The following is a 27,741-nucleotide window of genomic DNA, read 5'->3' on the forward strand; positions in this document are numbered from 1 at the left end:
CAATTTTCATCTTATAAATAGTTTTTGCTGTTTGCATATTCTCGTATCTATATAGATATATATATCTTTTATAATCTAACTTAATTCCCAAACATTGCCAGACATCCTAATGATACAACATTAATGTTTAACGCGATACGATGAGAGTATGTGTTGGTGTATAGATATCTATGTACATGTGTATGTACACATAATATTTACGTATACATATGTATATTTGTATCTATATAAATGTGGGTATACTAATATAGAATTCAAGGACTGAAATCACATTAGGATGTCTAGGCGGTTCATGGTCTTATTGCGTAATCATCATCACATCACAAAAAAGAAGAGACCAGAAAAAAAACATCACGTTCACAAGATCGTTACCAGAGATTTATACGTGGCGGACAAGAATAAAAAATTAAAGATGCGAATTCACCGCCGTGAGGTATTAGAAATAATAGCCAAGGCCGTGATGTGTCTCTATTAAGAATTATTAATATATATTTTATATACTCATATATTTCTATATATACATAGTAGATGTTATTTAAAAATCGCAAAACTTTGACCGTCTGTCAACCCTAACGGTAGTTTTCAAGGATTCAAAAATAATTCAATGTAATTATCTCAGTTGCTTTGTGTTAGAACCGGAAGAATTTTTTTTTATGTATTCAATTTTTTTTTTTCTTATTTTCAACGAAAAAAAACTCCATCCGTAAAATAAATTTAAGATAAAATTAATTATGATAATAAATAAATAGTATTGTAAAAATAGTAAAACTTGGATGAAAATAATAAATAATAAACTATTTCTATCGAAATAACTTAAAAATTTTTTTCCTATCAACCATGTGCATCAACTCACCAGTAGTTCATTTCCTCCTTTGGTATTTTCCATATATTGAAAAACTTTGAAAAAAAAAAAAAAAAAAAAAAAAAGATGAATAAAAAAAAACAACACATAAACTAGTATGTATAGTTATTATGCCCAACCAATACCGACCTTTTTCACTTCCTCAATCCGGAAATTTTTTCTCCCTACCTCAACCCCGTTCCCTCGCAGTCACTACTCTCTATTTCTTCGTATAAGTCAATACTAGTGTAATATAGACTAGAGTAGAGGATAGTATATTTATATTCCTCAGCAATCATGTAATACCGGATATCAAAAGACATGACAATAATCGATTTCATCTCACTACCGCTCCACAATATATATACCGCCAGCCGTCAAAGTATCTGCTTGCTAAAAAAAGTTGAGCAAGTCAAACGACATATAAAGACCTTTCTACTGATAAAATTTTTCTACGTACACATATATAGGGGGCAAAATGAGATACCCTCATAAATTTTTAAAATTTCTTCTACATTCCAAAATCACTTTTGTAAATATATTCGAGCATAATTTTGAATTTTTTTCATTAAACTTTTTCAAAAATCGAGTGTCAGTTGAAAAATGTTATTAACTTTTGTTTTATAATAAAAACTATTTTACGAATTTTTTTTCCAGCTTTTTTTGGAACCTCATTTTGTCCGCAAAAATGACAATTTCTGTCTCTAACTGCAACTGAAAATATTTCTATTGTAAATACTGTCCTTGAAAACTTAGTATTTCCTTAAGTGTTCCGTTCCACCCCCCCCCCCTCCTATATACATAAATAAATATGATATATTTATATGGCAATGATGATTCTTACGGTGCATACATATTTGATGTGCGTATTAAATATAAAAATCAAATGAATACAGACGACGAGACTAGACTGGTGACTTTTATGTCAATACAGACAGCTCTCTGTACTCTGCATTGATGACAGAATTCTGTGGAGAACGTTTGTCTGTCGTTTTGTGCCGGCATGTAAAAGCGTATGTGGGTGTGAGTAGTTAAATATATGTTAGACTCTAAAATGTACTAGTACCATTCAAACACTCATTTCGGCTTGACTCAACTCTTTAAATTGTTAAGGTCTGGCCTTGGTATGTCACTAACCTATGTTACCGGGTAGACGCGTCTAGCTCCTTCTATCATGGCTTAGAATTAAAAAAAAACTAAAAAAACGTCTTGAGTTTATTCTCCAACGTAACACTCGTGTGTAGATGTGTTTTGTTATGTTGTATATACTTATATATGAGTATATGTATATATATTTAATCATTTGGCTGAGCTATGTGTGCTCATGCTACTTTGCTATGGCTACACTAATGTTATTCCAAACACAGTGGAGCCAGACTTCCGTCTGGCCTAACCTTGAACTAGCACAAACGCGTCTAGACAGCCGCGCCTTTGTCGACGTACGCTTGTGTGTTTCAATGAGTTTGATAAATCATTTTTTATTTTTATTATTGTCTTCTATTCTAAAACAAAGAAATAATGAAGCTATTCATATAGAAAAACATTTAATCAAAATGAATAACTGCGGGAATGGAATTATTGGGTTGAGTCTGAATACAAAATATTTTTTTTTTAATTTTATTTTAAATGATTTAATAAAGATGTACGTGTAATTGATAGTGTAGTTGAATTTATAAGAAAAAATATGATGAAGCAAATAATGATAATGGTAATAAGTATTTTTTTTTCTTTGAGATAAACTTTAGCCAGCGAATTCCGGTGAAACCGGCCCGGAAATTAGGTACGCCGTGGTATTACTTGGAAAATTATTCACGGAGGTGAGGTCGACTGACTATGAAAGATGAAAACCACGATGAAGTCTTTTGTGATGAGTTCTAATACGCTGGGATTTAACAAAAATTATTATTATTATTTTTATGTTATTATTTGTTTGCAATGCTCGAATTATTTTTGGATATATTCACTGTAAGAAAAGCGGTATTAAAATGAAATAATACTGGTGTAGGCGGGGTAATTTGGCAGTGTTAAATCGGCGTAAAAAAAAAATTCCACGTATAGAAATTAGAAAAAAAATGTATTACACAGTTGAAAATTTTGTGTTCTTGTGTATATAAATTAATTGGATAAATATTTTGTGTTATTTATTTGACATCATCGAGTGTAAATTGAACTAAAGTTGAATGTATTATCTGATCTCAACAAGTGCTAAACTTGTATTATTGTTTGACACAAGTATAATGTGTTAAATTAACACAAAAAAATGAGTGGAACGTAACACAAATTTTTCAACTGTGTACGAATAAAAAAATATGAAAATTTAATAAATATTATTAGGAGGGAATTTCAACTTTGCTATGTACTTATTTATGTTATACGTAATTTATGAAAAATTACACAATTTTACGGCCACCATTTCAATCACCAATAATTTAATTAATTAATAAAAACACTGTTTAACTTTCGTAATCGAGTAAGTAAAAATATTCACAAAGTAAAATTAACACCACTTCCGGTGTTAAAATTTAACACCTACACCGCCTAGACTTCTCCGGTTTTCTTTGCAGTGTAGACTTCGGTTGTTTCTTTTTTCTACTTTTAGTAAGAAAATAAATATGAGTAATAAAGTATAATTTATGAAAAAATAAAAACGAGATTCTTATTAACGAATTAATTTAAATATTGAAGAAAAGAGCAATAATGAGGAAAAAAATAAAATAAAATATGTCTTAATAAAAATGAAAAAAAAGTAAATATATTTTTAAAGATATGAGAGATCACATTGTTATGCCGTATTGCCTGTCAATGTTAATTACGTAATAGAGTAAAACTGAGTGTGCTAAGAAGTGGAATTTCGCAAACGACCATGAATCTAATGTTTTCTCTTCAACCGGTTTATTTTTATTTTATTTTTTTTCTGCCCATTTTATCTTACTCTACCAGCAAATTCCCAGTCCTGGCCTTGGCGAATTTTGTATTCACATTAATGTCAAAGGTTTTGAAGAAATATGTATTTAATATTTGCCGTTTTATTTTTATATATATTTATGAGAAAGCAATATTTAATAATGCATAATGATATTTTATTACTTTTGCTTACCGTAAATATTATATTTATTTACCAATCTAACTGTAAATAAATATCAAGTAATAACAATATTATTAACAATAATAATCCTAGAAAAAGTAAAAGGTTTAAATTTAATATCCGATTATATCTCGTGAACATTATTAAGCTCTGAATAATCCGATAGAATATCTTTTTAACTATCATACTCGGTACTATTTTTTTACAATGAGATTACGAGTTATTAAAGTTTTTTTTTCTCTACATTAAAACAAAAAATTTAGATAATGAAATACTAAAAAATGCATTATTTAATACAAAGAAAAAAAAACGAGAATAAACAATAATGAGGTTCTTAAATGACTAAATTGTACAATAACATTTACCTTTTAAAATAAGTAATTACATTAAATATTTAATTACATTTTGTATCTCATTATCTAAGAGTAGAGTACCATCTGCAAACAATTCCGTTACAGTTCTCTATTAAAATATTTGAGCTTTTATTATTACTACGAGTCGTAATTTAAATTTAAATCTCATAGCTATTTCTCTCCTAAAAAACAAAATTAAATGGCTTAATATTTTAAATTTATGTTTAATATATAAAGAAAAAAAAACATTAAATATGAGTGCATTATTTAATTCGATGCAATTTTTTATTTACGACTAACACTTAACTATAAAATTATTTTTATATCGTTAAACGACAGCGCGTCTGCGTCAACGGACAAGGTCTATGACCAGTGCTGTACCAACTCGAGTGCAATGTATTAGATCCAAGGTTAAATTAGAGAGAAATGTGATATTGACTCGTCTTCATATTAAACTCACATATGACACTGTCTCTGCAACAAGACTAATATGCTTGTATATTTTTTCCACGTATTTAAAACTTATATTTACTTATCCATTCACGTAATCTCAACTTTATAGAATTGAATATAAATTTATTTTCTAAACAATTACCGTAAGTTTTGTAAATAAATAAATACCAAATAAATCAAAGCTAAAAAAAATTTTGTTCTTTGTATTGTAAGAAAAAAGCAGGAATTAAGAATAACGTTACACTAAATTCAAAAGGTATTCACGGTATATCATAATGTAAATTTAATGGATCATGGATTTCCGTCTGCAGGAGTGTATGGTGGGCATTAAGGCACAGTAAAATTTATCGCTGCAAATGGGTAGAAAACGTGTTAAGAGCCTTAGGCACCAAGGATCCGTACATAGCCGTATAGTAGTATAAGATATTTCGCGAAGAAGCACCGGATTCGGCAGCTAAGGTGAAAGGCCCGAAATATAGGACACATCGTCGTACCAAAACTCGTCTACGTGGGATTCTCGTCATGATCATTTATGTATACAAATATACGAGTGAGAGATGTAGAGATGTTAAATAAGTGTAAGTGTGTGTGACCAAACAGTATGGGAACAAATACACAAGTAAAAGCCGGAGGCGGAGAGAGAAACAGGAATGGATCTTAGCAATCCTTTTACGGGTTATGCCGACCTGCGATCACGTCGAAGATGCTTTTTTTGGGGCCACCAACATCTCATACTTATCCTTCTATACTCATTATTATTATTATTATTATTACATTATGCATGTTGGATATATTTATATATATATCGACATTAAAAATCAGTGTGACAAATAGTTTATGAGATGGTTATCTTCAAATGGCAATGGCGCATTGATTAACATTTACGTTATTATAATTTTATTATTTTTATAAAAGTTTATTTCCGTCGCCTACTTAATTTTATTTGCATGTAAAAATAAAATAATGTGATAAGTCCACTTGATTCAACGGGCTTGTAAGCTCAGTAAAATCTGTTGGAATTGTTGCCAGATGGAATCGTAAATCCGGTGCAAGATGTTGGTAGTAGTGATGGTGGGTTTTGCGCACCAATTGCCAGGCCGTCTGTTGTCGCGGGAAAACTTATTCTTTAAAAGCTTCCAGAGGAAGTAAAGAACAAGAAGTTGAAGTTGAAGAGGAGGAAGAAGAAGAAGAGAAAGAAGTATAGCGGTAAGATGAGCGAGAACAATCGTACGGACGATCAAAGTAGCTGCAGAAGCAGTCCTTGCAGCAGGATGAAAGTAGTTGGCTGGCGAATTGGCCGAAGGTGGAGTAAAAGCACTTGGGATTAGCACACAAGTGTACTTTGTATTGAATTGACCGTACCATTGGAAATTTAAACTGCTTTATACTAGTCATGATGCGATTCCTACAACTTTCCCGACAAATCATTAGCTCACTCTATTTTCCCGTTTATCAAAAACTAGCTTCGATATTGTTAAGATCCTATTATTGTTGTTACTATATATTATGTACAAGTTTTCCTATTAATCTTATTATATATTTTATCTACAACATGTATCATATTTTTTGAATAATTTATTATTTTTTTTATAACAACAAAATAATTTATTTTTTATTTAAAATATTAATTAATATTTTAAATGCAGTATTCATAAATCAATAAAGTCATTTTGGTATGTAAACACGAATGTCAATACCAAGCATACATATGACTAAATTTTTCAATAAAAAATCCGAGTGTACATAATATGAATACACAAATTTATTTGTCAAAACATTGATAGAGAATTGAAACCACGAATAATGATGATCTGAAATAAACCAAAGTGGAATAAATTTTTTCAGTGGACGGTAAATTGCCTAATATAAATATATATATATATATATATATATATATATATATATATATATATATATATATATATATATACATATATATATGAAATTGTTTTTTAAAGGCTAACGAAAGATTTAACCGTGGAGGCGGTTGTATATTTCACATACTGGAATGGCAAGCTAGACGGAGTTGAGAGGAAGTGGTGGATCCGTAAAACCAAGATCAACGCCCCTTGGGTCAGGGTCACTAGCCTTTGCCATCAGCTCCTTCAAAAATACTTATAAAACTTATAGGTCAAATATTTATATTTATTTTATTTGCAATCTATAATACCAGAAATATCCTGTTCATTTTTTTTTTCTGTTTTTCACACTAATCCGCTTCTAAAAACACAGTTACGATACCTTTTTTATGTAAAAAAAAATAAAAACAAGTATGTGAGTTATGACAGACAATTTTAAGCGGGGACCAAATCCATTTCAATATTTTTTCTAAAGATTAATTTTTATCTAAAAATAAAAAGTAAAAGATATATAAGTATTACATTTGCTGGAGTTTTATAACAAACAATATATAAACAAAACTGCCAGGATAATAATTATTGCAATAAAAAGAAATAAACAAAGGCGTATTAAAAATAAATAACATTTAGGTGTACCGTTATCATTTATAATAATTTCTATACAATGTAATAATAATGCTGAAGCATTATAAGATATTACGGTAATTGCAGACTCATTGGGCTGTTAAAAGAACAACTAAAATCATGCACAATACTAATGAGAGTTGGTAGTAGTGGTGGTGATGATGATGGTAGCGATCGTGATGGCGATGGTGGCTTTCAGAACAGAAACCTGATGGGAACATTAACCGCTAGTCGGTCGCGTCAAAGACTAAGATTAACGTCTCACGCTGTCTCTCTTTACACTTTAGGTTCCTTATCTATTTCTGTCACGAATCAAGTTTATATATTTACATTAATTCACACACATATAGAGATTTATGCTGATACAAATCTATGTAAATATATATATGTATGTGTAGATGAGGTTGTAGATGTAAATGTAAATATATATTATACAGTAAGCGAGTATGCCATTCTAATTTACTCGTGAATTGCGTGACAGACAAGCTAATGTAGACAAACTAACACTCTAATACAAGATCGTGGCTCGACTTTGTCTACTTGGTAATCCTGTTCAAGAGTGTCTGACCAACGTCTAGACATTACGCTAGACAGTCTTATACACGTCTATTGAACTTCTATTCATTCGTTATAATACCTTACTATGGTGTATCTTGTTATGAAATACCGGTCTAACAAGTTTCAAACTCTTACTTTTAACAACAGCTTCATCAATGCGAATAGAACCAAAGGTATCCGAATCAAAGAACATTTTAAATACATTAATGAAAATAATTGCGACAGTTGTTATTGATAAATTGTACACTGTAAAAAATCGGGAGTGAATCCGGATTATATTTCAATCCAAATTCACTCCCTTACTTAGAGTTTCAGAGTTTAAAAAAAAATCACTTTATAAGCGGAGTCAATAGGAATTTTTTTATGGACGGAGTGATTTCGGAGTGACGTGGATTTTATTTAAATCCGCATTCACTCCGGTACGGAGTTTTAATACTTAAATAAATTTATATTTAATAGAAATATACGGAAAGAAAATTATAGGAATGGGTCCCATAATATTATGGAAATACTTCTTAGAATTTGCTTTCCGTGTAGAAGTAATTTTCACACTTTTCACAGTATGGGAACCATTCCCATAATTTTCTTTTCGTGTAGCAGTTAATTAGAAACATAATTATTTCAATAAATAATTAATTCAGATATTAATAATTAAACTTAAAATATTATGTTTTTAATTTATAAAATGTTTTAGTAACTCACTAAATTATAATTTCATATATATAATAAATAGGAAAAATATTAAATTATTAAATAGCTATAGTGACAGTTTTTATGGGAATATTTGATATTTCCACAAATTTTTTACAGTGTGATAAAATAAACTGATGAAAAAAAAGGAAATGAATTTTTAGAGTATCGGTAGTTAAAAGTAAAACGGCGAAAGAACTAAACGAAAATCCATGAAATAAAGAAAATCGTTGAAAAGATCAGCGTCTAAAGGGAATTAGAGTTAAGATAACTGCGACACAGCTATTTGTGGTCTTTTTCTTCACAGCCGACCGCATTCAGTTCTTCTCTTCTTTCTGCGCTGCACGAGATACCGGGTTCTCTCTTATATCAAATAACTTAGCGTGTCTCGCTCTTGGCCTCCTGGTCGGTCTCTCTCGTATCAAATGAGTTGCTCGTTACGCGTACGGGACTGCAGGAAAGTTCGTGAGCTTCGAGGCGAGCACGTTCCACTCTAATTACCGCCTGCACGCCCACGGCCGCGTCGTGGGGCCAGGATTAATGGCGATTACTTGTTTCATCCTGTGGGGAGCTTCCGCAGTAGCGTCGCCAGGTGTTGGCTCGATGTTACTATCCTCAATCGTAACCAAAAAGTTATTTAACCATTTTTATTTTAACTTCTGCCTTTCATAATTATTGTCATACCTATTCAATTATTTATAGCTTACGAATTTTTTTTTTATTTTATATTAAAATTGATTTATTAATTAGTAATAATGTTTTTTTTTTTTTTTTATTAAAGGAAAATTTGATAGAAAAATATTTGATCTTAAAAACGATTTGAACGTTTATCAAAAACATCAGAATGATTGATGTTCTTTATAAAGAGCGCCGACAGTGACGATTTTGACAGTTCAATTAAAATATTTATATCGTTTAAAAGTGGAGTTTTTATCACTTGACTATTAATTGAAATCATTATTTTTTTTTTAAATATTTCAATAATATATATATATATATATATATATATATATATATATATATATATATATATATATATATATATATATATATATATATATATAAGTTTTATCAAACGTCACACAATCAACATCCCTAATGTTGATAAAAAATATTATTGAATTAAAATATCGTCATAATTTGTAACTTGTTGTGTAACAGTTTATGCCAGTAATTAATAATACAACTTTATTAATTTTGAAAATTAATGATTCCAATTAATAAAATAAAATAAAAATATTGCGTGTAAATAACTAATCGTAGCTTAACAAATGACGCCAAATGTGCCGAGTGAATCTTGTTTGACCACCGAGACCATTCATATACGTCAGATATTAATGACTCAACGACAAGTACAAATCTAAGTCTAAAAACCTCCGAGCGGGTCGATAACCCAATAAATGAGTATCGCATCCTGATTTAATTATCCTCAATTCAATATCGTTAATTAAAAAAAACTTCAACTAAAATTCATTTATCAACTTTTGTTAATTATTTTTTATTATATAAAATAATAATAACTAGAGATAACGCTGATGAAAACATGAGATAACAGCGGAATTTCTTATCAATCCTTTCGTACAGGAAACAGTATATTATTTTAAGATTTGTTATATTTTAATTTATCATCTATTGTCTTATTCATAATAAAGGTAAGTTAAATCTGAAGAGAGCACCTTCCAGTAGTGCTCCAGAAGACCGAGATCCAAGAGTAGTCTTGCATTACACAGTAGTAAAGTAACAGCAGTCGTAGTTGTCCGTATTATGGGAGACAAAAGGAAATCTCCAGATAACAGGATAGAGCAAATAGTCTTTAATTTAAGACAAGAAAAACTTGTTGAGATTTATTTTTATTCTGTCGCATGGTCCTCTGTCTGGGTGTAAGTCATGAATCTCATGAAAAATTGGATCAATAAGCAGGAAAAGAAGAGAAGATGTACACGGCAGAAATTAAAAATTGAGACCAACTAAAAGACAGTACAGAGTACGGAAATAAAAAAACGACTGTTTTGTAGTGTGTATAGGTATACATTTCAGGTTCGATTGAATGAAAAATAAAAATAAGAAAAAAAACGCAGTGAGTTAAAGAAAAGAGTAGGATAGTGAGTATCGGATATCGAAGCCGTGTGGCTATCGAGACATTGCGACCACATTAGTTACAGACGTTTTCCTATCCTCTGAACGACGACATTTCGCTTAAATTGGCAATTTCTTTTCCCTTGTGAACAAGTAAAGTATATATAAATATACAACACATATGAACTCACTGCTGCTACTGTTAGTGAACCCTTGAACTCATAAAATTGAAAATAGTGAGTCTGCAGGAAAAATTCATCTTCAGTTATATTTACTTGATTGATTTTATACAATACTTATATTACTTCATACTTAAGTACAATAATAATAATAATAATAATACTACACTGGAAAAAATTGGGAGTGATTACGGATTTTATTTCACTCCATCACTCGAAGTTCTGGAATAAAAAAAAAACGACTCCGAATCCGAGTATCAACATTAGAAAAAACTCTCCTTCGGAGTGAATTTCAACAAAAGCGGATTAAATAAATGAACAGTCACTTGCTTTGCATTCACTCCAGGTTTAATTCGCGTTTACTCCACAAATTTTTAACAGTCTAATAATTAATAATTATACTAATTACAATATCATTTATCAAGTTTATCATTGCATGAAATAAAAAAATCACTTTTTGATTCCGAAAAAGAACATATATTGTTTTTTGCGAAAGAAGAAGTTAAACGATGCAAGCTATAGCCTTTGTGGCTTCAAATAATATATGCTAGAGTAGTTTATGTTTTTTTATAATCCATTTATGATAATGACAGAATCATTTATAGGGATAAAAAGCAATGAGAGGTAGAAAAATGTTGACTTTATGTCGATAATTTTATTCTGAGGAAAAAATAGATTTAACAATTTTAAATCTGTTGTTTGGATCCAGTTTTATTATGTAACGATGAGCTTTGGATTTGCTATTTAATACCTTTTGTTAAGTTATTAAAAAGTTTTTTATCTGATAGGACTATTGAAATTTTTTTGTTGCGGAAAGTTATTAAGTTCAGTAGTGAGCATAGGATCGTGAAAAAAAAAGATAAGATTAGAATAATAGGCTTTATTGTTGGTTTTATGTGTCAGTAAGTTACTTCGAAGGAATATAAAACTCGGAAAAGTTGCGATTTAAATGCAAAAAATGCGATTCAATGGAGGGCAATTCTTTGTTCACGTTCACGTTTATGCTACAGTGACCTCCGGAAATAGACAGATACTTTCGGAGATCGCTGATCTTGGAAATAAGAAAAGAGAATAGTGTGTATAGGAACGTATTGATAGGAATACGGAAGCAATAGGGGATATGCGAAGTGAAAAGTATAACATGTGTCTTGTGTTCATTGAAATAGTTTTGTAAGTTGTTGGGAATAGAAATAAAACTTTTTTTTCATTGTGTTCACGAAAAATAATGAGGTAATACAATAAAATTTTATACGGTATGACCATTCTTTCTATTGATTCGTAGATGTTTGTCTATTTTAATTAATATTTATCTGATAATTCAACAATCAATCGAATTTTCAATCATTTTTTCATGTCGAAAAATGTTCTTACAATTTTTTGATAAAATTAGGAAAATAAACATCTATTTATTACTGAAAATTTTTCATTCGAAATTAAGAATTATCGGATAAAGAGAATAAAAGGTTCCAATGCAAGGAAAAACAAAATGAATACGTGTTCTCTAGTACACAACTAGGTCATAGTTAGAGACTAATATTTTAACACGAAATGCTCTGCACAAACACATAAATGATATTAGAGGTAATTTAATTGAAATGTATGTGCTGCTCCTAAGTAAATACATTTCAGTGATGAAAATTGAAAATTAAAAGGATCTTAATTTTTCACGCAAAACATGTTATTTAAATATAGAAAATACATCTAACCATTAAGAATATTTATTTCTTCAGCAAAATTAAAATTTTTAAAATTAATGACAGTAAAAAATTTAAGTATACACGCAGAGAATTTTACGGTATTTTTTATATAAAAAATTTATAGAAAAATTACTGTCATAGTAACATGAGGACAGTATGGAATTATTGTACAAATTACTGATAACGTAGAAATTTTAAAAATACATCGAACAGAATTTACAAGGTGCATTGTGATTTCGAGAAAGCAATAGATTAAGAAATTTGAATTTCTTGGATAGAATTTAATCTGTTGCTTTTTCAAAATTACAATGCACCTTGCAAATTCCGTTGGATATATTTTAAAAATTTCTACGTTATCGGTAATTAGTACAATAATTCCATACTGTCCTCATGTTACTATGACATAGTAATTTTTCTATAAATATTTTATGTAAAAAATACTATAAAATTCGCTGCATGTAGTAATTATTTTAAGTGGCCAGTTATTACAGTGTAAAATATAGAAATAAATTATTTGTAAAAATAGAAAATCACAGCCGAGCTGCGAGTTGTAAATTTAAAGATGAATATAAAATCTCCTGATAATATTTTATCATAATAAATAATTCATGAAGAATATGATATTCGATTTTTCCGTTGAAATATTTTTAGATTGCTATCAATTAAATATTTATATAGTCATGAACGAACAACATAAAATAAAAAGCCAGTGATTTATTAAATTTATAAGACTTGTCTAAATTTATAAAACTATTATTTTTTATTTTAAAAATATATTTCTACATCATACCATAACTTGAGTAAATTAAATCTCTAGTTTTATAATATAATATATATATATATAGCATAGAATTTTATTGTGTGAATAAAGTCTTCAGAAAGTATATTAAGCGATCCGTCATTCTGTAAATAAATTACGTGGAACTTTCTTCTTCTCGTACTACCACTACGATAATATACTTCAACTATACACCGTATTTTTTTTTCTCTGTACTCACTTTATATTCTTCTACTTTAACTTCTACTACTACTACTATGATTATTTCTGCTACAACTATTAAAACTCATGCATCATTTATGCGATCACGCGTCACCACTTCCGGCAGTGGTGTCACTTCCACGAAATTGCAGTATACCTCTGGCTCAATCGTCGAGTGATTTTTTTTATCGCACATTGCACTTTCTTCAAGCGCATCATTATAGTACCGACATGTTGTCTGTGGTTTATCGTTCGAAAGTAAAAGTTTAAGTAGGTATACCCGCCCTCTCAATTTATATAAAATCAATATTTAATAAACTCACACGTGTCTTGAAGTCTTTATGCCCAGCTTTTTATTGATCTCAAACTGATAGTATCATTTCGTTATCTGTTTTTTTTCTTCCTAGAAAAAAAAAAATATATATATATATATATATAATATAATTTAAGACACTAAGGATTTTTATCCATACAGCGAAATAAAAAATTGTCAAAGTATATCAAATTAATTCAGTATAATTGGATGGAAGAATTTTTGAAAAATGTTTGCATACAAAGTTATTTAATACAGGATAAGCATATCTGACATGCAATGCAGTATTCAATAAAAATCTCTTTGAATGCCCATTTATCAAAGAATGTTCGTCTGTACGGCGTAAGGAAGTATTCGCTTTCATTTATTAGGGTAGTTTTTAATGAATAGAAGAATTTGTTATTAAAGATTTTCATGAAATTTCAAAGTAAATTAAATTAATTTCAATGGAAGGGAAAAATATTTTTGTTGAATTTTTTCACTGCAATGCAATATGTATTTTGCATTTTACAGCATAAACTTTTTTAGTAAAACAACCGAATTTCGTTCTGTACCAAAAACTACTGCCTAATAAGACATGTTGTTTAATTTTTGTAATTTAACTAAAAACTTATGTTGACAGCAAACAGAATCACCGAAACAAAAAATCGTAAATAACTGTTTAAACATGGTATAATTAATATAAATCTAACAATCAGATTAAATTCATGTGTAAAATTAAACATAACCACAAAACAACGAACGATACATCTATCAACACAACAAACAGAGCACCGAGTATGCAAGAGAGCATTTCAAACTCATTGCCATGCCTATTTGCGGTTAAATTTAACATCGTGTGTCGTTTCCCAGTACTTCTCATGATTAAAATTCCAATCGAAATTTCATTTTACGCTGTACTAGAAACTACCACCATACTATACTACCATAATATGCAAAATATCCTCGTTTATTTCCCATCGTAAAAGCACTCTCATCAAACTCTCGTTTCACCCATTACCAATCTTTTGTCCATTTGTTTATTATTACACTCCCTTTTATACATTCATTTATTTATTTTTTTTTGTTTCATACATGCAAAATCCATAAAAATTCAACAAACACCCGCACATACACCCACACTATTGTCACCGACAATTACTAATAACATTTGAATTCACTTAAATAATTTTGAAATATTAAATTGAATAAAAAATGCAGCAATTGAAAATAAAATTAAACCTTGTGGAGTTTTTGTAGCAACAAAAAAAGTTTACGAATTGGAAAAACGATTATAGTTTAATCGACGAACCATTCAGTCCACTCAGCTACATTTAGTTTATCCAGTTGACTGGTTGGTTTTAGCAAAATGGAATTTTCCGATAGTTAAAAGAAAATGGTGATAGTAATAGATAATAATAATAATAGTGATAATAATGATGGGTTAAGGTGTGATGTCGGTGATCCGTAAATTACAGAAGGACGAGAAAATGCTGGAATAAGCACGTTCCAACTGTCAACCCTCGATCTAGTATACTGGTGATTTAGGTATTCCACAAACCGCTTGTCGTGATGCTTTATTCGACATTCGGTCTCTTGTTACCATTTAAAGTAAAGTGTCACCAGTCAGTGTACTTATAAGTACCACTAGCAAAAGGAGTTACAGCTCACTAAGGGGTAACTCTCGGATAAATTGTTCTCGTTTGAAATGCCATGGTATCATTGAAAAGGCCGAACCATGGTCGCCACCTGACGAACATTGAAATAAATACATGCAAAAACTACTATGACCATAGAAATATTTGCAATGATCACAGTTACTTTGCTTGTGTTTATTTCAATTTCTGTGGAGGACAACATAGACCGCGTTTACTATGACACTGGAATTTCAAAGGATAATAATTTCTCCGTGCATGAGTAGTCAAAAATCATCTAAAACTTTTTGTTTACTTTGCTTTCAGTTGGTGAACGGTCTCAATGGACCAAGGTATATCTGTGAGACGGAAGTAATGGAGGAAGTAGCACTCGCAGCTGGTAATGGGGAGTTCGCATCCCCTGGGAATCACACGAGCAAAAACGCCAACGGCAACATCATCACCCTTACACTAAAGAATAACCACCTCATCGTCGAGACGGAAGAGCGAGCTGTAAGTATGACATGACAAAGAAACTTTTTACTACGTATGTGTATGAACATTTATAGTGAGTTTTTTTATTCATTATTCCTCTTCTTTTTTTCCAAATTTCATCTTATATACTTCACTATTTCTACCTGATACTTATTTTGCTTTGGCTCATTTTTCGTTACCATCTACATCTTTCTCATGATTTCTGAGCGATTTTCCTCTGTACCCGATTCCTTATTCTTTGATTTTCTCTACTCCTCTATTCTAGTAACTCCTTAATTTTTTTTTTTTTTTTTTATAACAACGAGCAGATGACAAGGCAGAAAAAAGCCCAAAGATGTTGAAGAAAAAAGTGAGTTAGAGTTGAGTGGAATGAGGGAAAGCCGAAGGAAGTGGAAAAAGCTAAATGGAGGATGAGAAAATGCTAAAAAGGGGAATGGGGGTGGGATAGGTCGTACGAGAAGATGTATAAAAGCTCTTTTGCAAGCGTATAAATTCAAACTGCGTGAACTTTCAGACACGCCTGAGTTTATAAAATGTTGTTTACAAATAACTGCATGAGCAAGTTGACCTGACAAAAAATAACTAAGCAGTAACAATGAAAACAGTTTAATAAAATAAGTTGTAACAAGCATTTTTATATGAGTATCCGCAGATAAATCCCAAGTTAAAGTGGAAAAAATAAAATAAATTAAAGCGTATTAACGCTGTTGTAGTCTCATTAACGTACATACACGACTACAATGGTCATGCTTACTTGAGTCCGATCGATAAAATCGTGCAGTTTCTCAGGTTACGGTAAAAAATAAATGGATGAAAAAATGAGAAGTAGAATTACTTTATTCCGCTTATCAGCTAAAAGAGCCACTTGACACATGAAAATCTACACTCGACGTTACCCGAGTACATGCAATAGAACGTTTGTAGTTTATGTTTACTAAATTATAAGTGAATATTTTATAAAGTTATTAATGATAATATAAATTTTTTTAATTGCTCTGTATTATGATTTACTGTAGGAAATTTGAGATTTGTATGCTGAAATTTAATGAAAAATTAATTTAAAAACACATTTGCTTGCTTATTTTATTTTATTTTACTTAGCATTTTTTAAGATAAATGCGCTACATTAAATTACGTCATGAAAATGTGTACCGTGTATAGTTACTCACATAGCATTATACGGTAAATTACTTTCTAAAATTTTTTACTGCCTACAAACACCTGCGATCCCTAAAAATTATTTACATTTTTTTTAAACTTACTTCCCTTGGGCTAAAATCAATTTTCTATACTTTATTTTTATTACACAAATATTTTTTCCACACTAAAATATATAGACATAAATTCAAATCATTGATTTATTTTTATTGAAAAGTAGTTCAGCAAAAAAAGGATGAATTTGCAATAAAAAAATCTCAAAGATCGACTTAAGAAAATTTATCGAAGCTTGAAAAATAATTTTTGAAAATTTCGGAAATTTTTTACAGGGCAATTAAGTCTGATTGAACCCAGATCATTTTTCCTTTATAGATATTAATATTATATGAAAAGTAATTAATTATTCGTAATCCAGATTATAGAAATTATATTTGAAACTCATAACTTTGCTGGCATGACTGTAATAATTATTAGAGTGACAATTAACAAAGTTTGATTACAAAGTAACAAAGCAATATCGTAGTACCAAAAGTTATGAATACGAAATAATCTCAGGGTAGAATTGAGCGCATATTAAACACATATAAGAGTAGTATAGATACAAAAGCAAGTGATAAATTAATTAAACGATAATATTAAATAAGTATAAAGCTTTTGCGAGCAGACATGCAAATAATCGAGCACTCATACATATCAACAAGAATACAAATAACTATTTTCGAGTCATGAAATCCATATTGTGTGAATTGAGTTGTTCCAGTTCGTCAGTCATTAAACTTTGATAACCGGGAACTCTGATTCGCAATTATCCAAGTTTCGCCGTTGTTGAAGATTGCTCGAAGGTTACCATACCACCCGGCAATTCTATCTCCAGCTATCGGCCTTGTTGTCATCGTCATTGCAGCAGTCGCTGTCGTATTCACAGTTATAGCCGTAGCGGTAGTCTGTAGCTCAATAGTGTGGTAAGGGTATGAGCAGACTTCCTATTCCTCATTTTCTTCCTTAAAGACACAAGAATGTCCTGAGGGAGAAAGCAGGCTCTCGTCTCTCCCGGGATTCATGAACTTGGCATTCCACCATCCTGTGTGTCGCTTGCAGACCGGTTTAACTATTGAACATCGGAAGGGCGTGGATCGTGAGGACGTGATGCCGAACGACCGGGATGGCGTAAACCTACCATACCTATTTCCAATACCTCACATTCAATATATATTATATATTAAGATAATAGTTTCACCCTTTCAGTGAAAGTCATCAAAGCGAAATTCCGGGCTCTGATTTTAAATTGGTCTATTGACGAGAATTCTACGCTTTCAAAGTTACTTACTCAAGTTTTAAATCAGCTTATTCTGTACCTTTTTAGTTATTATCATCAAATCGTTATTAGCAAACTTTATATCCCAATTAATAAAGTAAAATCAATTTAATGGGTTGATTAATTAATTTGATTAGAAAACAAAGTTGTTGATTTGAAATACTGCAGTACTATTTTTTATTTCTTTATTTGCTTAATAATTGAAATACTGGGTAGTTTAATTTTAATTTAGCAGCAGAGGAAGCTTTATTAATTGAAAAATTGGGTAAACACTTGTTATATGATATTGAAAGGAATATTTCATAGAGAAACTTCAGTACTAAATTTTTTTCGAAGTCGCTGAAGTTGTTTCTAACGAAGCCTTTTTTTCTACGTTTGTAGTTGTGTACATTTGCACTTCATTTTAGTTTCTACGTTGAAATTTTATTTGAGGAGTTAGAAAAAAAGTTTAATGATGATTTGAAACTATATTTTTAATTACGTGAAGTCATTAGTTTTAACGCTCCAGATTATGGTATAAAAGAGTTTCAAATGATTTATTTTTTTTTTTTGGCAAAGAAGTATCATCATTATTTTCAAGTGTGCTGAAGACATTTAATAACCAGCCGGAATTTCCTGAAAACGAGGATGGATATGTGAATGTAAATTAATCCGGGTCGAAATATCAAGCTTCAATCAAGCCTCACTGAACTAAAAAAGCATTTTGAGCCTTAAATAATACTAATCGAATTTAAATTACATACACTGAGATAAAATGCATGGTTGTGGTAACTAGAAAAGGATGGAAATGAAAAAATAGTCATCTTAACTAATATCTCTAGTTTCTTGAACTATATCATAGTGCCCGAAACTATTTGAAAGTAGTAGTTTTAACTAAGCATTTGTTTTGTTGTGGTAACTATTTAATATTATTTGTCAGAACTTATACTTCAGTAGAATCACAAATGTCTCAGCAATTGTACGATTATAATTTCATTAATTTAGCATCGTTTAAGTCGTCGATGAATATAATTAAGGATTTTTCTTCATTATTTTTTTGTAATAAGAATACCATTTTTTACTTAATTACGTTTGCTATTGCCAATGTTCACTGAACACAGTTAAAACAATAATGATATCATCGTACATTTTACAATTGTATATTAGTTATCTGAACTGAAGGTAATAGTGGAGGCTTCATTGAACTATGTTTTTCATAGTTCAGAAAACCAGTTTTTTCTCTCAGTGTAGTCGCGAATAGGTTCATTTGAGGCTCATCGAGGCTTATTGAGAATCTTTGAGTATCATTCGAGGCTCAAAATGCTTTTTTCACTCAGTAAGGCTGGATTGAGGTTAGATATTTCGACTGGGGAAATTGAACGAATAAAATGTCAGAACTTGTATGTTAAAATATTGTTTTTAAAAGAGATACTAGTGATGATACAGGTAAAAGTGAAGGTATTGGAATATAAAGCGTGCTGGGTACATTACCAAGTAGTTTTTAGTAAACTTCAATAAATGGTAAAAGCGTTGGTAGCATGTCAAAAGTTATTGTGCATCTCTAAATCCCTTGAGAAAAGCACAAACTGCTCGAAACACGTTTGCATAATATTCTTGTTGGCTTGTTGCCAAGCCACGGCACGTTTACTTCGAATATCGTACACACAACTACACACAGTGATCTTACAAATACTCCTACTTTGACAAGATCACTAATGTCAACCCACTGAATTAAGTCGTGAGTTAAAGAAACTTGTTTGTTTTCCCTCGCTTTACCTTGAGACAAAACATTTCAATATGAAATATAGGAAACAAACCACTACCAAAGAAAGTGGAGGGGAAAAAAATAGTTTTCCTTTATTTAGGTAAAACAAATATATCAAGTAATGACCGACAACAAAAAGAAGTCCGATGGACTGATGAAACATATGATGTTCGTTAGCTTATTCAATTTTTCTTATACGTAAATTTAATCTTCCACGGAGATGAGCAAACTATTTTTTCATTACTCACAATAAAAAAAAAAAAAAAAATTAACTCCATCAAACTTTGGTGTACAAAGTAAAAAGAAAAATTTATCGTGACGGGAGATAACTTTTTTATGGCGTGCAAAATTTAATTTATGGTTTGATGTGAATGTCATTTAGTGGAAGTACAGTAAATCCATCACGTAAATCAAATATTAAATCAAGAGCTTTATTTTTAAAAACTGATCAGCTTAATTAGTTTAAAAGTATGCATCAATTCGGGAATAAATTTGTTATGAAAGTTTTATTACCAATATTTTAATTTGTCAGTACTCAGCGAGAATGTTCATAAATGAACAAATAGATTTTCGCTCATATATTTCTGTTATTCTGACACTGACGATTATTCATAAAATACTATTCTCAATGGGGATTTTGATTGTTATCGCAAAAATGAAACACAAATTACTAATTGCGTTGTACAGATGTTGTAAACAATACAAGTTATTAACTATTAATAAAAAAAAAAAATAAATAAATGTGAGAAAGTAGAGGTTCTTTTTTTTTATTTTACAAATTTTCAAAATTTTTATTGGACTTCTTAAACTTTAGTTTTTAAGTTAAAAGCAAGAAAACTTTTTTACCATATTACAGCTTTTTAAAGGGTGAAACCAAAAGAAAATTTCATTTTTACATTCACCTGAATATATGTGTATATTAGGATGTGTTATTCGAGGGTAATTTTTTTTTCAATGCATTAACATCTTCTGTACTTGCAGAAAAGTAAGAACTTGACACTAAAATGAAAATGACTAAAAAGTTATGCGAAATTTGAAAAAACTTTATCAAAAATAATTTTTATAAAATAAAATTGTCTACAAAAAAGATTCCATAACATTTTGTGATAAGTCTGGTAGTTTCGCCGAGAAAGTAAAAAGATCTCGAAATTTACTATAAATGTGACTTCAAGCTCCAACAACTTTTGAACACAATGGATTTATCAAAAAATGATAGGAGACTTTTTTTTGTAGAGCGTTTAATTCCCTACGGAATTATAACCGGAACTTATCTGTACAATGAGCCATTGCTAAGGTGTAAAATTCCCAGCTTAAAATTTTTCTCCCATGTTATTTAAATGGGAAATAAAAAATCGCAGCGATTCACCTGTTATTATTAATATCGAGGGCTCTAATTTTAACAGGCGTCTTATTTTACCTTTCTGCAAGTACAGAAGCTGTTAGGCATTGAAAAAAAATTTTCCCTAAAATACACACTCTAATATATATGCATATATGTATGTAAATAAAGCGTTTGATGTGATAGTAATTAGAGAAAGCTCATTGTCAATGCAAATTGGATTAATTATATCTTAAAGTAACGACATTATTGAATCGTATGAATTTATATATATATATATATATATATATATATATATATATATATAAGGGATTCTTATATAACATGAGCTTAAAGTAAATGCATTAACAACAAAGTTTTCTATGTGCCAAAGTAACTTTACAGCTCAGAAGCTGATCAAAAGTAAATATATGTGTATGTATATTATAAAAGAGCCCTTTAAAATGGATTATGATGCCAAAGCTTGTTAATGAGTTTTCATGAACCTAACACGCTCAGCCCTCATTGGCCTCAATATTAATTAAATATGCTTCAAACTTAACGTAATTGCGAAAATATTTTATTACCATTCTTGATTATCACTTAATTTATCACTCGAATAAATAACCTAATTACTAAAATTATTATCATTACATAAAATGATAAATAATTCAGCGACTCACGGATATTAATTATCGTATTTAATAAACGTGTTAATGATTGAGTGATTCAATGAACATAATTGACAATATTTGTCATAAATGAGAAAGCGTTTAATATTCACGCTTAGTGTATCTCTTTTGATTTGATTGCATGTGCATCCATTCAATTTAATTTACATTTACTATAATTATTATTTATTAATGCATTGATTGTGGTTATGGTTCAATAAGTAAATTATTTATTTAATTAAGAACACAATAAATTAAATTATATTGTCTTCTAGGAATTGTAAGAGGGAAAAGTTCCATTGTATGAAAATTCAATCCATCTTCGATTAATTTATATTTCGAGTTTCAAAATTTATGAGACACCACTTCACAATGTACATCAATGCATACTGAATAAATTGTTAGTTAACGTGCGGTAAATGAATATTCCTATCAAATGAAGAAATAAAAAATTTACGCTGCCATAAAAAAAAAAAAATTAATTTTTCAGGTTCGTGATAATGTTAAATTGACTGTCAGAATTTCACTTTTTGTAATTGACACTTTTTTCGCGGATTTTTTATTATTAAAGTTTTTTATTTTATTATATTATCTTGACAGTTATATAAGTCAGTTTTTTTATTGGACGTTTGTTAGTTTTTCTTGTGCAATATTCTTTGTATAGTTATTTTTTTTTCTTTTTTTATATATATTTTATGAGATTACTTCTCGAGTCGTGTAGTGAGAGAATACAATAGAAATGATGCTCTCTGACATAAATCTCATTCCCTTGAAGGGAGATAAGGTGTACTAAGACAGAAACTTGTTGTGTTAACTCTCCGTGTCGCTTGTAGTACGAGGAACAGTTTTAGACACCATGAACTTCGGCAGGAAATTCATTTCATAATTCATTGTTCATAAATACACATACATATGTATATATTTATGAAAATAAAAATATCTATTAGCTTATGGAAAAATAAATTTAATCTTTTGTAATCAATTTTTTTCAATGGCAAAACCTCTCTATTATTGCGAAATAAAATGAAATTTAATATTGAACTTGAGTTTTATACATCAATAATTAATTATTGGATATCAATATACATTGTACATGGTTAACAAATCTGAATTAATATCGATTACCTACACAACAATTATGACTCATTTCACTTGAATGAAATTCAAGGTTTAATTTTTTTTCGTTATTGCAAAAAAAAAAAATAGAAACCCAAAACAAAACTGCCACTATTAAAGGCTGCCTATTTACGTTTTACCTGAAAATAACGAGTCATTAAAAGCTCACTATACAATACACTGCTATTATCATTAAAAGGTATTAATAATGGATGGATATCAATTTTTCCTATAATTAATAAAATTCAATAACGTCGAACATACATGCAATATAACTAATTAAAAATATATATGATGTATGCGATCAATCAACATATTTAATTAAATTCGGATATGAAAATTTTTTAAGTACACACTGTGAAAAATTTCCATTAAATTTTACTATGGGTGCATTGTAACCTCGGACCATAAGGAAACTGGTACAAAATTTACAAGTGTCCCATAGTAAATGGTATGCGCATAGGTTCCAATTGTGTCATCTGCGCATACCATTTACTATGGGACACTTGTAAATTTTGTACCAGTTTTCTTATGGTCCGGGGTTACAATGCACCCATAGTAAAATTTAATGGAAATTTTTCACAGTGCAGTAGTAATTTTTTTTTTCATATCTCAGATTTAATATCTTTTTTGATAGTTTGTACTGTCTATAAAATTGTTATGGAATATAAATTGCCTTAAGGTAAAAGACTTCATACCCAATCAGAGAGTAGTAACCAATCACTCCATGTATTTGTATATTTATATTTATAAATTTAGATATCCAAATATATGGCGAGGTCAGGTACTACACTGAAAAAAAGGATTTATTGGCACAAGAAATATTCTGCATATGAATCGAAGACAAAAAATTTCCTAGGACTAGAAAATTTAATTTATAATTCAAAATATTTCTTAGGTCAAGTAAAAATTTTATTGAGGCGAGTAAAAATTTTTTGCGCCAAGAAATTCTTTTTTTCTGTGTAGTCCCTGATCGGATGTTAGGTTTTTTACCTTATAAACAAAAAAAAACCTTCGAGATGGGGAAAAAAAATGAACAATACATTATAACCAGAGATTTATATAAGTAATATAAGCTAACATTTATTTTGACTTATTAGAATTAAAATATTTAATTAACACACAAACAACTCAAGTTAAGTTTAAATCCTTATAAAACACGGGTTATGTTTGAAATAAACATAGCTTTAATTTCTGGTCTTGATGATAATTAAACGTAAACTTTAGACGCACTAGTAAAACAGTAGAAACTCATTACACACTAGTCTGTGAATTTCAGTGTTCAATTAATCACCCGTTCTAACAAGTAACCAAAGCTATTCCGTGGGACATTTATCGAGACTATCTCTCACTCTCTTACTCTCTTTCTCACTCTATCCATATCCTACATACACATACATCTCTCTTAAAGTCTGTATGTATAGTATTGTATATATATAGATATATATGAATGTCACATGAAATGAATGAGACACATCAACGTTCAGTGGTACTGGTAAAAGCCATCTAAGGTTGTTCGTGATGTCTCCAAAGACATCCAAACAAGTAAACTTAACAGTGAAGCAACATCACAGCAAGCAAGTACCAAGCAGCTGAGAAATTCGAAGTAACAGACGTTCAAATAAGTTGAAGTAAAGGGAGACTTTAGTAGACAAAGTATCCTATAGACTACAGCTAGCTATGTGGTTTCTATGCTGTCCGAGAATAAACGTATGTATGTATGTATATTATCTGATACAGCAATATATAGTGTGGAGCATGGGAATCTCGGGTTACAACTAAACAGCAGATCGATGTCCCGGATGTCTGGTGGAGTGTGTACACGGCGATGTTACGCACGAAAGCTCCGATGAAGGAACAGAGAATGGATCTCACTGACCTACCTCTGTGCGATCGACCCTCACTTCTCTAGTTGCACATTGTTACGTCCTTATATATATATATATATATATATATATTGTGGTGTACGGTATATACGGGTGTCTGTGATATATAGAACAAGCCAACCACCGTTAACCCACAGACCCTTAACGTTATACTCTTGTGGATGTATACAAGAACTTTCTCCCGGATGGTTAAACTCGATAAGAAGCTACGTGATAGTATGTGTCGTTATTAGAGTTTATCAGCTTCGTTACAACCTCCTTTGACATAGATAACATATGTTACACGTTTAATATCTATATTACATCCCACTGATTGATCTTTTATGTGCATAATTATTGACTCTCATTACTTTTTATTATTTTTGTCGTAATAAAGTTTATAGTGATATTTTTAATTTTTTATTTAATTGCGCGATTGATTTTGTGATTGCAGATGACAATGACAGACAATTCGTTTGTCGTTGAAGTACAACCTAAATATTTGAAGGATGATGTAGATATTATCAACAATGGATCAATTGATGATATTACGGGAAGAGTAACTGATCAACAGGCTCTTGTTCATCGTGAAGAAATTCCTGAAGATCATTCTTTAGGTAAATATTTCATTGTTTAATAAAGCGCATAAATGACGTTTCAAAATATATTCAAATCTATTACTGAAATTTGAAGTTAATATTCTGATCAATGTAGATAATGAGGATTCGTTAATGTTTACTGACCAAAATCATTTTGTTCTCTACACAGTTAGAAATTTTGTGTTAAAAAAATTATTTGATTAAATTTTTTGTGTTGATTTTCAACACAGAAATCTGTCAATTCAACACAAACCATTTGTGTTATTTTACTTTAACAGATTTTCTATGTTAAATGGTTAGGAAATCTGAAATGTAACACATTTCTTGTGTTATTCAAAAACTAACACAAAATTTGTGTTGTTTAGCTAAACACTCCCGCGGGTTTTTTCATTACTGTAACCAAGCAAAGCATCGTAGCAGCATTGCCTGCAAGGAAACTCGGATTATCATTGATTAACAATTAAATATAATCATAGATAACTTTCATAATTTTATGATCAGGTTAGATGATTTTTTTATTTTCATTTACGGGAGGATAATTCATAGCTTCGTTTTTTAGAAAAATCATTGAAAATCGAATTAATTGTTTGTTGAATTGACGTAAGTTGTACTAAAGTTAGATCAGTATATAAAGTCTGTTAAATTTACACAAATTTTCTGTCCAAATAACAGATTTTATGTGTTAAATGATTTAACATAAAATTTGTGTTGAAGATTAACATAAACGCAATGTTTTGAATTAACACTACAATTTGTGCAAACCATTCGCAACATATAATTTGTGTTGAATTTAACACAAAATTTCTATCTGTGTCTAACTTTGCTAGAAAAAATAAAAAAATTTTGATTATTTTGATCTTCAAAATCAATGTTAAAATTACACTTCGATTAGACTGGATTAATTTACAAAATAATGAATGGACTAACGGAATAATTTTGATGTTATTTCTAGAGTTTAGTACCACAAAGTTATTTGGTAGTATCAACACAGGATTATCTCAATCGGATCTCTCGATAGCCAGTCGTGGTTCAGTTAACCACAGTTACCGCTATGGGAATCAAATGGAGTACGATGCTGCCCAGTTAGGATATATGTATGAAGACAGTAATTACAAGAATGACCTTCTGTCCCGAGACTTAGAAGGCGTTCCCAAGTGGGTGGAGTTCGATAAATCACCTGACACCGAGAAAACACTCTTAAATGATTGCGAAAACTCTAGTTTCAACAAAGACACCACTGAATACGTAAGAGTACTGAATACTTAATTTATTTGGCATTCGAGCCTCTCTACCTTAAAAGTCGAAGGACTGAATGATAAATTAAAATAAAATTAACACGAGTATTACTTCTGTTGCAGAAAAAACTCAACAATCTTGACAGTTCGTTAGACTCAAATTCATCTCTCGAGCATCAAGATTCAACAGACGCAAGTAATTCAACGGATACTGTCAGATCAAATCCAAATTTGCAAGTTAACGGTGCCACTCCAAATAAACTTGAAAGTATGGAACGTAAAAGTTTGATCGGTGATTACGATAAACTTGAGCACAGCCACCAGACTTGTAATAAAACCAAACCAATAATCACCGGCGCACTTTTCAAAGATGATAAACACGACGATATAATATTATCAATAAATGATAATAATATGAATAACAAATTAGGTAACGGTACTCTATTATCACCCACAGAGTTAAATAAAACTTTGAAAACATTGTGCGGTGAAGAAAAACCTGAGGGCAGCGTTTTTGTACCCTGTCATAAACGTACTAATAGTATTCCTCCACGACTTATTGAGGATACTCTTGATATCGATCGTAAAAAAGGTATCGATATATATAGTCAAATAAAAACTAGTATATTACCGGGTTTAAATCCCAAATTTGAGTTATTACAAAATGAAGTTAGTCCAATTGACGAAAAAGAAAGTTAATCCTTGAAGGATTTTTATAATAATCATTATAATAATAATAAGTATAATTATAAAAATAATAAATATAATGATAAAAATAATAATAACGCATAAAATATCCAACGAACGATAGCACAAATATACATGACACAAAGGAATGTGTTGGAATAAATTGGATATTGAGTTATCTTATTTTATGATTAATCGCGATTTTCCGTTTTTCTTCT

The 27,741-nt window shown here is 30.0% G+C and overlaps 1 protein-coding gene across 1 annotated transcript in view; it reads left to right on the forward strand.

The window, feature by feature from the left end:
* The window catches only part of LOC103572981 (uncharacterized), a 112,978-nt gene extending 85,443 nt beyond the window's left edge, over positions 1-27,535 (forward strand). Inside the window, exons 4-7 of the mRNA XM_008551828.1 lie at positions 15,648-15,833; positions 25,457-25,619; positions 26,554-26,852; positions 26,960-27,535. Of these exons, the coding sequence (XP_008550050.1) occupies positions 15,648-15,833; positions 25,457-25,619; positions 26,554-26,852; positions 26,960-27,535 (1,224 nt within the window). The remainder of the gene's footprint in view (positions 1-15,647; positions 15,834-25,456; positions 25,620-26,553; positions 26,853-26,959) is intronic.
* Positions 27,536-27,741: the final 206 nt, after the last annotated feature.

The sequence above is a fragment of the Microplitis demolitor genome, chromosome 3 (genome assembly GCF_026212275.2).
Source record: "Microplitis demolitor isolate Queensland-Clemson2020A chromosome 3, iyMicDemo2.1a, whole genome shotgun sequence".
In the NCBI taxonomy this organism is placed as follows: Eukaryota; Metazoa; Arthropoda; class Insecta; order Hymenoptera; family Braconidae; genus Microplitis; species Microplitis demolitor.